Genomic DNA, 17,071 nt, shown 5'->3' on the forward strand with positions numbered 1-17,071 from the left:
CAGAGACTTTGCCACAGTAACTAGCATATAAACAGGAGCCTAGTGTTAACAAGGAGGACTTCTTGAATATGTTTGTACATTTCTGAGTCAAAGCAATTTCCTTATTCAACAATACATGACACAGTGGAAGAAGTTCAGAAATAAACCAGCCTGACATGCTTAGACCTTTAATAGAATTTAGCTTTTAGAACTAATTAAATGTTACTTAAATGGAAAAAAAAAAAAATTAAAAATTCCAAGTACTTGGGAAAGGTGCCAATTTGACAGCTCTGGAGAATGAAATAATCTAATCATCCTCAGAGCATGGGCAACAGCAGGACAGGCTTTCCCTGCTAACATGCCTGACACGTGACAGGGAATGACTGTTGACAGAAATGGGGTACACAATGTCCATGGTCTGATGACTTCTTGCCTTTTCTGCTGAGACTGCTAAAAGGGCTGCAGCCGAGTACCAGCTGTGCTGGTGATATGGACACCTGTCTGGAATGATGCTGGGACCTGCCAAACTCCTGTCATCTGCCAACCCTCCACTGCAGCCCAGCGACTCTCAGCTCATTGCTCAGCCTGGGCAGTGGGGGCTGATAGTCTGTGCAGCAGCTCTCTGGCCTGGCCCACCTTGGACACGCTCCACTCCAGCTCATGAGATGTAAACAGGAGGTACTGTGTTTAGTTTGCAGATTTGGGCTTTCACTGCACCAAAACTCAGGCTCAAGAGAAGTCAGACTCTAGCTCCTACAGAGTCAAGGTCAGGATTTTTCAAGATCTTATTTGTCCCCCAAGACATGGAAAAAGTCCATAGGAGAAGGTGTTTGCTATCCTTGTGGTTCCTCCATTTACCTGTCTTTACAACAAGCCCCTGCATTGCAGTGATCTGCTTTCAGCTTCCAACCCCTTGGACCTCATCACTGTGCCAGGGGTCCCACATGAGGCAGGAGGAAAATCCCCCGCCAGGCCTTGTTGTGAAAGCTTTGCCAGCCCAAACTGCAAGGGACTAAAGCAAATGCAGCTTGCCTCCTTGGAAATTTTATGCACCACACTTACTTCTGAAGCAAAGGCACATGAACCTCCCTCCTCTGCTCCCAGCACCACAAGGGATTGCTGAGCACAGATCAAGCCTCTCATTGCATATTAAGCCACGCGCCTCAGACACTCCCATATGTATCTCTCACAACTGGGAGGGTGCTCCTCCTGTTGTCTCTGGCTGCTTTTAGCCTCCCTTCCCCAGCCAGTCAGTCTGTCCTCCTTCATTATCATCACAAGACAGGTCAGAGCCAGCAGCAGAGACGGTCACATCAAACAAGAAGATCCAATACACTGACCTTGTGTAGGAGACAAGTGAGGGAGCTTGCTAGCACTAAGAAGCCAGCAATTCTCCATGTTTCCCCCCCAACTACTCCAAAATCTGTCATCATTTTCCACACCAAAGTAACAGGCATGGAAGCAATCAGCTTGTAAGGGTTAACAGCAGTTACATGTCTGAATGGTGACCTAATTATTGCCATTCTTAACTGTGCAGAGGTTACCTGACTACTCCACACATCAATACATTTCGAGATGTGATGTAGATGCAAACAAATATTCTCCTGTTTGGAGTTAACACAGTCACAAGATCCTGTGTATCATGTGTTGGCAAGCACAGGAACCAACAGCAAATGACCCACCCTTAAACCTGACCCTTTGCTGTTAATCATTACAGGAGCGTTGCACTTTTGAGTCAGTACAATCAAAGCACGCAAGCTCTTTGAAAATCCCTGCACACGGGATGATTCCAGCCAAGATCAGCTCCTTTAGAAGTTGCACAGATTTCAAGGTATGATGTCCTCCAGACATATGAACACGGGCAGTGGAATGCCTTGAAAACAAGTCACTGGAAGGTTAACTGCAATACTAAACCAAACCCCTGCCTTGGGAACAGAAGGGGAGGCAGGAATGCCACGGTAGCAGTGAAGGCAGAGACCTACAGCATGAATATGGTGCCTCAAAGCTGGGCCGTTCTGCATAAATACACTCCACAAAGCTTATTTATTTTTGCAGTTCTCATAATCATGAAGAAACTCAATGCTGGAATAGTGCTATGCCATCATATAATTAGTGCATCACTGCTCCATGGGGCTGACCCTCAACACCAACCAGATGGGGAGTTCCAAGGAAAATCTGTGCTACGGAAAAAATCTGGGCACGGAAAACGTGTGGGCGCTCGAAGCATCCACGAGCTTTTGTCAAAGAATCAATAGGAAAGAGCTAAAGCTGAAAGAAGCAGTGCTTTCTTGTGTGGCTGTCTTGTTGGGGATGATGTCAAATTGAGATCTTGGCTCTGTAGGACCACAGGCCCACAGCCTTCTAGCTCTTCTGCCCTGGCTTCGTGCTTGTTTAGGTCATTGCACCCTGCCTCCCCAGATTCCTTTCTGGAAGGAATCAAGAGTAAATACAGCCTATAAAGCGTTTGCTGACTCCAGGAAATGGACACTACTGCATTCACAGATGATTTGGAACTTTCCAACCACTGCTTATCAAATTGAGTTCCATTAATATAAATAGCAACAGTTCAACATTATTTTGAGTCCATAATTACTGAAAATATTACACAAGAGCTACGAGAGAGACTGCAGCAGCAAACACAGGCCTGTTAGACTTTCAAGCCACATAAGCCCTTAACAGGATCATTTTTAGGACACAGTAAAGGAGGAAGGGGGAGAAAAAGGAAAGAGATTCTCTCACTTGTAACCAGGGTCCATGTGCTGCATAGGGGTGCTCTTCTGTAGCAAAGGCTCCTTCTACTCCTGTTGATACAAACGTGATTGCTGTGTCCCCTGTAATACTTTTATACGTAAAGTGCCGTCCGTGTAAGAGCCTTCCCCTGGGGAACGAAACACACGGGTGTGAACTGAGAGGTGTGAGCAGCGTGCCACAGAATCACACAGACATCTCACTACAGCTTCTCCCACCAGCACAGGAAACAGTTTTGAAGGCAGCAACTATTAAAATTTCAAGACTATATCAATTATTTGCTCCACAAAACAGGTCACGAGCCTCATTCTGAGTCAGGGAGTTTCTGCCCTCATCTCCCCCCACTTAATCCTTGTTACAGAACTAAAATACATCTAAATCCCACTGCATGCCTATCCCCATGATGAGGTGTTGATGTACATAAGGACAGGGCACTGACAGTCTTTTACCAAATGAAAACTGCAGAAGAGAACCCAGATGCCACATCACATGGTAACTTGAAGATGCATTTATAAGCAGACTCCCTTGCATATTGTGACAATACCTGGCAATTCAATACCCTGGTACCCTGTATAACACTTCAGCAAATGTCTAGGAAATGTACATACCTGACCATCTATGGTATTGCTTCCCTTTTTTCATTTGATGCTTTCCACAGGGAAAACCACAGCTCTGGCATGCAGGCTCAGAGCACATGTGACGGGCATGCATGGCTTACAACACGCAAGGGGGAAAGCTTCAGGTGAGGCATATAGCACTTAACGGCCCTACAGTTGCTTGATGAGTTACTGCTGGTCATCTGAGCTGAGCTAACTGATTAGGACAGACTGTTCACACACTTGTGATGTAAAATGAAGTATGTTCCTGATAACTATCCCACTGGAATCTCAACAGGCACAGGCAAGTGCACACTTGTTACTGGTAACTCCGATACTACAGACACCTAACTCATTAATCCAAAGTAACTCAATCACCTGCAATCATTTGTGTCTACCCACAGTTCATCTTTATGTTAAGGACTACATTTGCTACAGGAGTTTTTAAAAGTAGTGCTGACTGACATTGGGGAAACCTAGAAAAGTCACTTACAGTGGTATGCCAAGCCTCAACCTTCAAAAGACAACGTGTAGAGTATGCACACAATGTTTCATTCCTTCAATCATGCAAGTGACATATTGTCTCTAAAAAACCACACTTGCATGCATAAGCTGCAGGCAGGCTTTGCACAACCACTTATGTCTGAGTCCATAAGCCAGAATTAACAACTGAGGAGTTTTCTTTGACAGAACACAGTAAAACATCCCTTCTCTGTCATAGAGTTGCCAGCATTAGACTAATAAAAAACCCCCTATACTAACCCTGTCCTATTTCAGCACTCAAAATACACTGGAGGACATAAACCGAATGGGAAACAATCTCACCATGATGAACACACATGCAAAGAATCATCTGCTTCTAATATGTTTTGGCAAAATAGCTCAGCTCTGGCCTTTAAAGACCCATCGCATGCATGTCTGTATGGTGAAACAATGCCACAAGGCAAAAGCAGCATGTCAGCACAAGCTAAGGAGGAGGAGGAGGGCTTCACTCACCTTAGACAGAGGGGAATGAGTGCTCCGGACTCCTGGTTAAACTTCAGGTGTACGCTCTCCAGCTGCCTTGTGCGGATTAGCTCGTGAGGAATGATAGTGGCTGAGCTCTCGCTTTCCAAACTGTCCTTACGGCTTCTAGAGAAGGGACAAAATGCACACATTTAGGACCCTAGTGCTGTGTGCTGTGTCTCAGAGCGCTTGTGTGAATACTGAGGGACACAGGAGCAAACTGTTGTAAAGGCTCAGCTGACTTTTCATCACCCTTACAGAGCCACGGCCTCCCTCAGATTACCAACCTCAGCATGCAGCTCTTCACCTTGATTTGATGACCCAGGATCTGAACTGGTGCACACATATGGTGCATCCCTTGCCAGCATAGGGAAAATTAAATTTCTGGAAAGAACTGGAGCAAAACTACACTCCCCCAAACCCACTAAAAAAATTGGCTTCAAATAATTACTAGGTGTGCCCTTCCCTCCTGCTTTTGCTTTATCTTCAGGATTTTTAAGGAAGTGGCCTGCAGGAAAAGATTGTTCTGTCCCTTGTGCCCTTGCCTGAGTATCTTTGAGATCTGAGGCATCCCTACAATTGTCTCCAAATAATTTCTTTGTGCAATTCAACCGAGAACCCTCTGCTTCCACCAGCATCAAGTGCAACAGCCAAAAAGTGGACTCTGCACGTGATGAGTAGGACTTCTGCAGATGTTTTTCCCTTGTAAGTGGGGCTGCTTTATGACAATGTTGCTTTGCTTCCTTATTCACTCATTTCTGCAAGACCAGCATATTGTGAAGCTATGACTAAAGGTTACGCTGTTACATGATTAGGAACTTCGTCAGACAGAATCCTTCAGATAACCAAACAGGAATATCTCAAAACACTTGACCATAAACACTTTATATGTTCAAAGAGCATCAGCGTTGCCCTTTCCTTGGTAGTCAGAACAAGGACTGAAGGACATGGGGGTTACAGTTTCTGCAGATGACAGGCTGATGTGATGTGTCTGATACGTGATTCGCATTTTTGACACCTGGTATTCCATGTGAACTCAATGGAGGTAAGACTTTGTGTCAAGATAGTTTCCATAGTACAGAATGACCAGAGGAAGAGGAGAGGGAAAGCAGGAGATGGCAGGAGATGCCGTGTTCAAATCTGGTTCCATCGTGCCAGACAGACCAAAAGCCAAACAAGGCTATCAGGTTGTGGCTCCATTTGGGAACACTGTTAAAACAAGCCTGGATCCTTTCTCCACCCAAGGGGAGCTCCCTATAACATGCATCTGGAAATGATTGTAAAGCAACAACTTGACCCTCACAAGCTGACTTAGATCACACATCCACTTGATTTTACATTTGGATGCTCTCCCCAAATTACTCCTATCCACCACACACACAGTAATAGAGTTCTGTGTGGCTTCCAAAGCAGATTAGCTTATTGCTTCCACCAGGTCACCTAGTCCCAGGTGAGCCTTTCATCCAGGCTGTTGATCTGACTACTCTGAAGTGAGGATATAAGCTGAACTCTAGTATCTCACAGTACCTTCCTGCAAATACTTTGTAAGGCCAGGTCAGAGACATGTAAGGAAAAAAAAATAGAGCAGCTCAGCTTGCTGCAAGGTAAAACACATCCCATGTTCTGCCTTGGTAACACACAAATGCAATAATGGACCCAGCAAGGACACAGTAGGTCAGGATACAGCACAGGGTGGGCTGATGGACTGACAGTCAGCAGAGTGTCAGTCTGGTGGGTTAACCCTGAGGCAAAGACACAACATGCTTTGTAGTCTATAGGTGGCACTTAAAGCTGTGTTTAATCTACTTCAGCAAACATTTTACAGCTCTTTGTAGGCAAGGTCTTCAAAGAGTGGAGTGGGCCAGCATTTTGCAGGCTGATTACCTGAGAAGTGCAGTTACAGTTGATTAATGATCAGTTGACCTTAAGCTAAGTTTTGCCTCAACTTCCTTATCAGATCTTATATACACAGTGAGCTGTGGGAAAGTCAGCCTGTGGTCTACCGCTTCCAATCATTCATTTATCAATCCCTACCAAAAGGGTCAGGCATTAGCAGTGCCGATTTTCAAACAGACCGTAAGCTTGCACTCCTTAAATGCGGTTCCAGTGCTTACCCACCCTGGAGCAGATCAGGAGTTTTACAGAAGTGCTATTGCTACAGACAAGAGACTGTGCCCTTCTCACCTGGACTGCCTAAGTGCGCTGGGCACATCCTGTAGCACAGCCTCCCAGGCAATCGCTGCTGTAGGTTCATGCTTCATAAGCACAGACAGCCACAGGACAGATCCCCACGGCCCTGGGCTCCAAATCCCCCAAGCTGAAGTTGGGTTTTTAGGTTTCCACCATGCTAGCCAGTACAGCTGCTAACACAATGGGGCCACAGTCCAGAGGGAAAGCAGCCTCCGGTTGTTAATGCAATAATAGCAATGACGACAATATTCTGGAGGCAAGGGGTAAAGCTCTCTAAGTCTTATTAAAACCAGCAAATGCTGTTTGTCATTACATGCTCAGGAGAAGATGTTGACTAATGTATAACTATCAAATGGGACTGTCATGACTTTAAGGCTGTCAATAATTATGACTTCACCTTAATAAGTAACCAGCCCTTCTGTCAAAAAGGTGAAGGAGGGAAGCAAAATGGTAGTTAATGCATTGAATGACATGAAATTATTAATTCTTTCCACAACACTTCTCCCAAACAGTCACAGTCTCTGTGTTCCTTGTTTCACTTTAGTGGAGCTCACACAACTTCAGCTTTCTAAAGTTAGCTCCAATAGCAGAGGCCAAATACCCTTCTCTTTCTATCTAAGCCGTATCTTTCAAAATGAGAGTTCTGTGCTGTGGACACATCAAGATGCCACAGTGCCACTACTTTCAGAACACATCACATGACACAGGGACTTAGCAAGAGCCATCCCAATTCTCTCTCTAGGTATGGAAATCCTTTGTGCTGACCCTTCCAAAGGGTGATGGCCCAAGCGAAGGGTCAGCAGGACTTTTAAGTTGTTATTAATACCCAGTTCATGTCGTAACATACATTGTCATCAACGGCTTGCAGTTTTAAGCCTCAGAGGAAAATCCAGAAGTAGTTTGCTTTCTAACTCTGCCACCCTTGGTTTTACAACTGTTAGCTACCCGTAAGCCTTTGCTTCCTCCACCCCATCACACCAAATAAATCAGCAGCAAAAACCGGTGGAGTTTTACTTGTTATGACTAAGATCGAGCTGACTATCACGTAAAATGCTGCAAACTTTGTCTATTCCAGATTTAATACTTCATCCAACCCACACAAAAAATTTCATGTTTCTCAGTGTCCAGAAAAAACAAGTCTGCAAACGCCAGGACTGCTGCATTAGGAAAGGCAGTAGATTTAAATGGAAGCAGCATGCCGGAAATGCCCCAGTTTAAGGGCTGTACATCTCGTGTTTTGTGAAACTGGAGGGAGTTGGAGGAGATTAAAGCACATTTCCCTCTGATTGGGAGCTTGTGGGAGGTGTAAACGTGGGCAGTTGTCAGATTAATTCTTTAGATGATTACATTCTTTTTGTTTCTTTAAAGCTGTTTGTAGTTGGGTTTGATGTCTCCTGTTCTGGGCAAGTGTATTGCTGCTGTTACCAAGGTGACTTTAGCTGACTTTCAACTATTTTTTTCCAGCTTCAGTTTCCACCAGCAGTCTGCTTCTGGGCAGAAAAGAGAGGGAGGAAATTATATTTCTTAGGTATTTTTATTTTTAAATCTTGTGAATGCTGATTAACAGTCTCTGAACTTAACCAAAACCATATGCAAAGATGTCCAATGTGGCTTCTCCAGACCTCTGTCAACAGGGAGAAAGGACTGGAGGAGACTACATGTCCCAGCGTGCTGTGCTCCTTGATGTGAGCAACCACACGCTGGAACCTGTAGTCTCCTGGAGGCCCTCTCTTTGTATTAAAGATGAGGGTGGCTGCAACCTGCTTAATTTTATGCCAATTATCAGCAGCCTGTGGGGATCCTGGAAAATCGCCAATGCAATCACTGGGTTGCACAAAGTTTGGATGTCCCCTCCTTACAAGTCATGTTTATAGCAACCTCTTCTCAAGCAACCCCACTGGCAGTTGTTTTATGGGATTCAAGAATAACCAGGTTGATGGGATTAGGAAAGGTTTATTTGTTTTCTGCATTTGCGTTTTGCTTTATGATCAGAGCGTTTGATCTCGCGGATCTGTCACAGAAGGAGGCCTCAGTTCCCTTCCAAGCTCTGCTGCTGACATGGAGCACGATTTCATTGCATTTTGAAGTTATCCTCCCTGGCACAAACCCCACAAAGGACCTTCTGTTGGAAGCTGGCCAGATCAGGGGCTCTCTGTAGGAGTGGGTGCCCACTGCATCACTAACCTGAGTTACAGTTACTGCTCCTTGCATGCTCGGTACCAAATCCAGCACTCTGACTCAGCCAAAGCAAACCATGAATGCAAGCTTACACAGCCAGCAGAGAAAAGTTGGACCACCTCTTTTTCTCCTCCTCCTTTCTTCCCTTCCCAACTGTGGCTATTTCAAACGTCCTCACTCCCTAATGAAGATAAGGTCAAAGATCACTTAAGTATGGGCAATCTTCCAGTGTCTTTCCCACAGTTTCCCCTGAAGGGCAAAGGAGCAGTTGTGGGAAAGAGCCCTGAGCATCTTGGCACACAGAGTTACAGCACATGTCACAGATGTGTGTGCAGAAACAAGGAGGACACGGTTACACAGCTCCTGCTGTGGTCTCACTGAGACAAGGTTAGTTGGAGTGCCCAGACCTGGGTGCTCATCATCAGCTGGCTGAAAGACAGAGCTCAGAGGGCTATGGGCAGTGGCAGAGGTGTTGGAAGTGCCTAACAGACATGGGTCAGTATTGGGTCCAATCCCGTTCAATATATTCTTCAACAACCCAAATGAAGGAACAGAGTGTACCCTCAGCAGGTCTGCTGATGACACAAAACTGGGAGGGGTGGCTGACACACCAGAAGGCTGTGCTGCCATCCAGCATGATCTGGACAGGCTGGAAAGTTGGGCAGAAAGTAACCTTAAGAAATTCAACAAGGGCAAGTGTATGGTACTGCCCCTAGCGAGGAATAACCCCTGGTATCAGTACAGCTTAGGGGCTGACCTGCTGGAAAGCAGCTCTGTGGAAAAAGACTTGAGAGTCCTGGTGGACAACAGGATGACTATGAGCTAACAATGTGCCCTTTCAGCCAGAAATGCCAATGGCATCCTGCGGTGCATCAAGAAGAGTATGGCAGCCAGGCTGAGGGAAGTTATCCTCTGCTCTGTTCTGCCCCGGTAAAGCCTCATCTGGAGTATTGTGTCCAGTTCTGGGCTTCCTGGATCAAGAAGGGCAGGGAACTGCTTGAGAGGGGACTGGAACATCTCTCTTATGAAGAAAGGCTGAGGGACTTGGGGCTTTTTAACCTAGAGAAAAGAAAACTGAGGGGGAATCTTATCAATGCTTAACACTTGAAGGGTGGGTGTCAGGAGGATGGGACCAGTCTTTCTTCAGTGCCCAGTGGCAGGACAAGAGGTCATGGGCACAAACTTGAATATCTAAACTCCTTTACTTTGAGGGTAGTAGAGTACTGGAGCAGGCTGCCCAGAGAGGTGGTGGAGTCTCCATCCATGAAGTCATTCAAAACCTGCCTGGATGCTGTTCTGGGCAACCTGCTCTAGCTGAACCTGCTCTGGCAGGAGGGTTGAACTAGGTGATCTTTCGAGGTCCCTATCAACCCCTATCATTCTGTGATCAATCCTGGTTAAACTGGACAGTGAAGATGTCCTGTGTGTATTTCCTGGCACGGCAGGGCTCTGAGGACAATGCCAGTAGCAACAATCTTCTTGCCACTCGTATTCCTTTAGAAAGCTGCATAATAACTACTGTCAGTGCTTGCAGGGGCCAGACTGTTCCAGACCTGCATCTGAACAGGGATTGAGAGATCCTGGCACTCTGCAGATTCATGGGCAAAGTCAAATGTTTTATGCTTCAGGTTCCCTGTCTGTAAAACTGAGATATTTTTCCACACAGGGGTGTTGCAAGGATTAAGTCAATGTTTGCAGAGCACTTTGGGATTTTTAGATGGCGAAAGCCGTGCAGAAGTGCAAATTATTAGCAGGGTGACTGCTCCTCATGTCTACTGACACTGGTTTTCCAGACATTTGCTTTTCTAGTTTGCAGGCTTGTCACCCAGCACTCAGTCTCTTGCTGAGAGACACTCCCTAAAATATATTGCCTCCTCCCATTCAGCATTCCTTACTCAAGCAAGACACCACTGAATGGCGTCTTGATGAGAGAACATGCCTAAATAAGCAGGACTGGATTGGAAACTTACTGCTTAGTGGTTGCAGAATCAGAAAGTCTAGCCAGAACTAGACAGAGAATGCTGAAATGCTCCTCTTTATGTAAAAGTTTGCCTTCAGGAATTGAAGACAGGAAACCAGCGACACAGGCAACAGCTCCCCTCTGCCCAAGTAAAGCAGCAGTCAAAGCCCAGCGCAACTGGGAGAAGCGAAGTGCAGGACTGAAAGCAAATTCTCTATCTTGATATTGCCACCAGAGCTTCCTCAGAAATGCTGCTCAGATGGAGCTTGTTAATGTGCATTAACCCAATGCTACTAACTGAAAGGAGAAATCAGCATACCCTATTTACTAAGTTAGCAGAACTACACGGGCAATGGACTCCAGTCCCACAAGTGGTGCCACTGTTACTCACATGCTCAAAACCAAGTGCACCATGTGATGGTCTGGGGTTATCCTGGGAGGACTTTTGGAGTCACACAACTCCTCCCTTTTCCCACAACAGAAAAGCAACAACCTGAGATACTCAGGGTGCAGTGTACCAGAAGGTCACAGCCAGGACAGTCCTGCCATCCTCTTCTGCCAGAGGGCTGTTCTCTGCTATTTGCCAGGAACTTGCCTTCATTTCTCTGCACAGCTGAAAAATGTTCAGAGCTGGCTGGAACACGGGCACAAAGCTACCATATGTTCAGGTTTCCCTAGACTCAACCTGTCTTTCGGCCTGGAAATGGAATTCAGATGGAATTTGAGGTCTCTGGGGCATCATCCACTGTGGGACCCTAGACAAATAACCACAGCGCATGACAGGGCCAGGGCACACACAGTTAGCTGGGAAATCCCAGACACAAATGTGGCAATCAGGCATGTTAAACCACACCTCTTTATCCTTCTTGAGAAGGGGGAGAGGGAAAAATAGCAAAAGTAATACAGCCTTAGGCAACCTTTTTCCACCACTCAAGCCTCACCTTCAGACACTGGGCATTGTGCACAGACATTACTTGAGTCCCAGCACAATGAAATGTAGCAATTACTGATAATTGTAGCCTCAACATGTCCAGTAATGCAGCGTGCTACCTCTAGGTTTCTACTCCACACCTCAGCTTACAGGAGCAGGAGAATGGTCTGAGTCAGCCACAGGGCAGGAAAACACCACTTTCAGCAACACTGCATGATCAAGGGGACCCTTGAGAGGTGGAAAAGGTAAAAAATTTCCCTATCTCAACCCTGGCTCTCACTGCAACTGTGGGAAATTAACTCCTCTGTCCTCATCTGTAAAGTGGAGATGCTACTCACCTACCTCACAGGAGAGCATAGAGCTAATTGTCAGGGACAATTAAAGACTTGGCCTCAGAACTATTACATCAAGAGATTAAATAGCAAATGAGTCAAGACTCCACAAGTGTCACTGAACTTTGACATCTGGAGCTTGTAGCTCACTGAGGTCTTAACAGCAGCGGTGTTTAGCCTGACATCTAAACATTCCCTACGGGTAACAGCTCACCAGATCCAAGAAGAGGGAATCTGCAGGGTTCAGGAGCCTGGAAGCTCTGCCTTTTCTGTCTGTCTGAGCTGATGGGTCCCAAGAAATAAATAACGTGCCGCTGTGAAGTACATCTACGTTCGCATATGCCTCATCTTTCCAAGCCGTAATCAAGAGTATTATGTTACCTATGGTCAAAATGATTAGTTATGTTTTCAAAGATTAATTTACATGTTCTTTTGTTTGATGTGTATGAACTGATTTAATGGCTGCCTATGAACTGAGCTAACAGTCACTCTGGAAACAGATGTCCGATGCAGTTTCAAGCATTAAGACTGCTTTTATTCATATCCTTAGGAGAAAAAGGGCTACACAGTCTACAGTAATAACACTAATGAATCAAAGTACTACAGCTGCCCAACAGGGTTTTGACAGAAACCAGCTTGGTCACAAAGGAACATTTTTTTTTCTAAGGACTCTGGGACAGTGAACAACTGGTAAAATACATGCTTAACATGTAAGTATGTGCTTTGCTGGAGCCAGAACACTGAATCAAGCTCTGTCTATGGCCAAACAATGTGAGGCTTTTGCACAAGCACTGGAAACGGAAAACAAAGACAGGGAAATGTATGTGGAACCTGGATCCTCCACATTTTATAGGCATGTGAAACTTTGAGCGTTTCTAACACCATTTTATGTGGCTGGATGCAGAACAGGTTGTCTGCTTTAAACCCTGAGAGATTATTGTGTGTGGGTGGCAGGGTTAGGATAAAAGCAAGCTAGTAGGAAAGCAGTTGGTGGCTGCAAATCCATGATAAATAAACAATACAGTCCTCTTCTGCACAAAGCCAGGAGAGTCCATGTCAGATTTTAACATCCTAATGTCAGCTGGGTGCAAATTTGACAGCCTGGGGTTCTGCAGTGCTTTCTATGGAAGACAGACTTGGAACAATTTGCCATGCCCCAACAGAGTGTTTCTGTCAGGTTCCCAAGGAGCCTCTAATGCTCCAGTTACTCACAGGACCTTTGCAACAAACCTTGAGTTTGATGTGTACAGTGCAGGATACGATTACACACAAGCCTGCTTCCCATCAGCCAGCGCCTCGTAATCGTTAACATATTTATCCTTGTGGTGCCTCAAAAAGATGACACTTAGTTATTAATCTCACCTTACAGATTCAGAACTGAGGCTCAATAGATAAATGGCTTGCCTTTCGTTACACAAGATATACAGTGAAGAACAGAACTGAGTTCTTAGCCCTAGTAGGCTCGAAGATTGCACCAGAAGGACTAGATCTATGTGCAGAGCTGTCTTTTATCTCAGGTGCTTGTGTTATGAAGCGACTATTATCTGCAATGGGTTTTGTGCCTGCTCAGCCTTTGCCACTGCAGGTATCTGTGTAGGGAACATGAATGCAGATATATTAGTAACATGCAAAAGCTGAGCTCCTAAGTTACTTCCCTCTGCAGCAGCTGGAGATGAGTCTCCAGCTCAGGCTCATGTACTAATAGTACATTGAGCAACTTTGCTCAAATATCTAAGACGTGCTGAGACAGTGTATTAAGAAAGGCTGAGACCTAATAAGATCTTCCTTTTCTCTACACTGTGCTGGAAAACATGACTGATAAGTTTTAGTCACAGGAAGGGGAATCATCAGGTCTGATTTAAGACCAGTTAGTTATAGGTTGTGAGTAAACACAAACCATCCCTCTCACTACAGTGAATGCATTGAACAAGTCCCATTGTGTCTGCCACACAAATTGGAGAAGTCACTGCACAAGCAGAGAAAGATCTTTTCCAAACTCCTCTTGAAGCAGTCAGTAAGATGGAGGAAGAAGGTATTAGGAGACACTGCTGGTGTAAGTTGAGGAGTTCTCCTCTATCCCTCTGATAATATCACTAGAGTAACCACTGTTCAGAAATTCAGTTGATAGCTCTCTTTCCTTACCTGAATTGCTGTTATGGAGAAACAGCCTTGCTATCAGTTTCCCATAGGGGTAACCATAGCCCTTGGAGAAATGTATTGATCTTCAAGGAGGCAAACATTGGGAACCAGCCATTCCTACCACTCATGCTTCAGATAGGGTGGGTGTGCAGCTGCTACAGGTAAGAGTGCTCTGGAATGCATATGAAGCTCTGAATTTGACCTGCCTTCCCCTGTCTCAGCACAGTTAAAAACCCAGGTAAATATTTGTATGCTTCACCTTGGACCTCTCTTCACCTTTCACCACTCTGTCTTGAGGGTATCTCTGTTTATCTTATCCTGAACAACATAAAACTCTCTTATCTAAAAACCAACAGCCTTCCAGCTTTAAGGCTTACCCATCAGCTGCCTCCCTGACCTGATGCACACCTCAAATGTTTCTGGTCATCCCCAACCACTGTGATTTTAGAGTTTTTGCTGGGCATGTGGGTTCCTGCAGGAGCCAAACATCTGTGAGAAATCCTGCTCAATATTTTTGAGCCTTCCAAGGTTGGATGGAATTTGTGCAGATCAGATGGGCTAATTTTATTTTTTCCAGTGGGGCACATAGGACCAACTGATGGTCCAATGGGACCAAATTTCTGACAGGGAAGTACTACTTGAAATCTGACTCAGGTCAGAAGCTGGCTCCATAAAATTACTATATAGAAAAAGTATGACTGTTCTTAAAGCAGTAAGAAAGCCACTTGAGATTATCTTTTTTTAATAAGCACCAATACCTCATATGGCTTATTAGTCCACAGCATCAGCAACTGGCATAATACTTCCCCCAAAGGATTGGGCAACTCAGAAATATTCATAAGTGAGGCAAATCAGAAGGCAGGCACAAAATGGAATAAGAAAGGACCAAATATTAGGAATATTTTTTTCATATGAAATGCTTGAATCAAGAAACAAACAGGAACCGAAACAGAGCAGGATGCTGTCCCTGCCTGGCACTACAGGAAAGAGTTGATTTCATGATCTTTATTCTTGGAACAAGAAAGCACAAACGTTCAGAGACTAAGAAACCAAAGGAAATACCAAGATAAAAGAGTGCAGCAAAGATGCATGCCTTTCTGTATTATTTAGGTGAAAACATTAAAATTGATGGGAAGACATTTAACTAGCAACTGAAATAAGCCTAAGAGGGAAATGGGAGAAACCCAAAAAGATGGAAGTGCAGATACTGCAGATGGCTTGAAACCACAGGTAATTTGCTACAAATTCACTGAAGTCGGAAATTACAAATGAGGAGAGATCTACAGGCTCACCTAGTCCCACTTCAATCGCCTGGTAGGCTATTAGAGAGCAGGGTGGTATTGGCAGGTAGTTTTAACCAACAGGCCTTGTAATTATGAGCTTGAAAACAAAATGCTCAGGCAAAAAAAGAACAACTCAGGAAAATACTCATCTATGCCACCTTAGCTCTTTGGATACCATACACGAGGATGATCAGAGGGCTGGAGCACCTCTCCTATGAGGACAGACTGAAGGAGTTGGGGCTGCTCAGTCTAGAGAAGAGAAAGCTCTAAGGTGACCTTATTGTGGCCTTCCAGTATCTGAAGGGGGCCTACAAGAAGGCTGGGGAGGGACTTCTCAGGATAGCAGGTAGTGATAGGACTAGGGGGAATGGAATGAAACTGGAGGTGGGGAGATTCAGACTGGATGTGAGGAGGAAGTTCTTCACCATGAGAGTGGTGAAGCCCTGGAATGGGTTGTCCAGGGAGATGGTTGAGGCCCCATCCCTGGAGGTGTGTAAGACCAGGCTGGATGAGGCTCTGGCCAGCCTGATCTAGTGTGGGGTGTCCCTGCCCATGGCAGGGGGGTTGGAACTAGATGATCCTTGTGGTCCCTTCCAACCCTGACTGATACTATGTGATACCACTGTTTGTTGCAGAATATTTCATGGGGCTCAGTGCAGTCTGCTTTCAAACACTGCACACCCTGAGGAGCAGGTCCTACAGAACACAGTCAGAGCCACTCTGCATTAGCAAGGTTTGTCTAAAACCCCTCTCAAATCATGCTCGCCTGAGTACTAACCCATTAACCCTCACTGAGTAACTCTTCTCCCTCTGTGTTCTCACTTTGCAGGTACGCCGCTGGCTTGCCTCTCCCCTTGCCAAGTCTTTTCCAACCAAACTTTAACTTTGTTTTCCATGCTGAGCTCTTAGGCTCCCATCCTCCAAGTGTGCACTGTGAAACTTACGGTGCTCGATCATGGTTCAACCCGTTCTGTCTTTGTGTGTTTATTGGAGGTAGAACAGGTTTGCTGTTAATCTCGAGCCCTCTCCGCAAGGTCTCCCTGATTTGCTCCGTATCTGCAAAGGAAAAAGAAATTACCAGGATTTAGAGTCCCCAGACAAAAGGACACATCACAGACACAAGGAGATCTCAGCATTTCCCCCCCCCCCCCCCAAAAGGTTTGTTGCAATGGTGTGTTTCATCTAAACTCTTCCACTTCAGAAAGAAACGAAGAGATGCGAAGGGAGAATTCTTAACAGCTCTCCCTGCGCCTTAGGAGTTGTTTCACTTTACAAAGTCAGCTTGAGCTCTCTTGGTATAGGCTGTGAGATGTTAGGCAAGGAGAGCTGGAACCTTTGGTTCTGAGCCCTCCTGATGAAGAAAATTCTGAGTAGCTTTGTATCCTTTCATAAACGAGGCGTTTGCTCTTTCTGCAGCTCTCACAGAACTCTGACACCCTCCTGACACTTCCAACTTTTTGCACTGGAAGTCACTTTTCCCATTAGGCATAACAGGAATTTGCTCCATTTCCAAAGGAGTGTAAGGAAGTTCCCAGGTTTTTGCAATTGGCTTTGCAAATCTGTTAAGTTGCAACAAGATTCCTGAACGAAAGGCATTTTATGCAGGACAAACCTTAGCCTCAAGAAGTTGAAAACAAACTGTGAATGATGCAGTTCAGATGCAGTCTTTTTACCTTTCTTCAATGTTTTGCAATGTCTAATGGCCCAACACTTTAATAGGATGCTTTCCT

At 45.3% G+C, this 17,071-nt stretch overlaps 1 protein-coding gene across 2 annotated transcripts in view; it reads right to left on the bottom strand.

Annotated features, from left to right (window-relative positions):
• Window positions 1–17,071, bottom strand: part of SUFU (SUFU negative regulator of hedgehog signaling) — a 94,137-nt gene that overhangs the window by 14,119 nt on the left and 62,947 nt on the right. For both annotated transcript variants that reach the window (XM_054163954.1, XM_054163952.1), the window contains exons 8-10: window positions 16,286–16,397; window positions 4,320–4,454; window positions 2,719–2,857 (exon numbers count right to left, since the gene is read on the bottom strand). In XM_054163954.1, coding sequence (XP_054019929.1) covers window positions 2,719–2,857; window positions 4,320–4,454; window positions 16,286–16,397 — 386 coding nt within the window. The remainder of the gene's footprint in view (window positions 1–2,718; window positions 2,858–4,319; window positions 4,455–16,285; window positions 16,398–17,071) is intronic.

This window comes from Dryobates pubescens, chromosome 8 (assembly GCF_014839835.1).
Source record: "Dryobates pubescens isolate bDryPub1 chromosome 8, bDryPub1.pri, whole genome shotgun sequence".
Lineage (NCBI taxonomy): Eukaryota > Metazoa > Chordata > Aves > Piciformes > Picidae > Dryobates > Dryobates pubescens.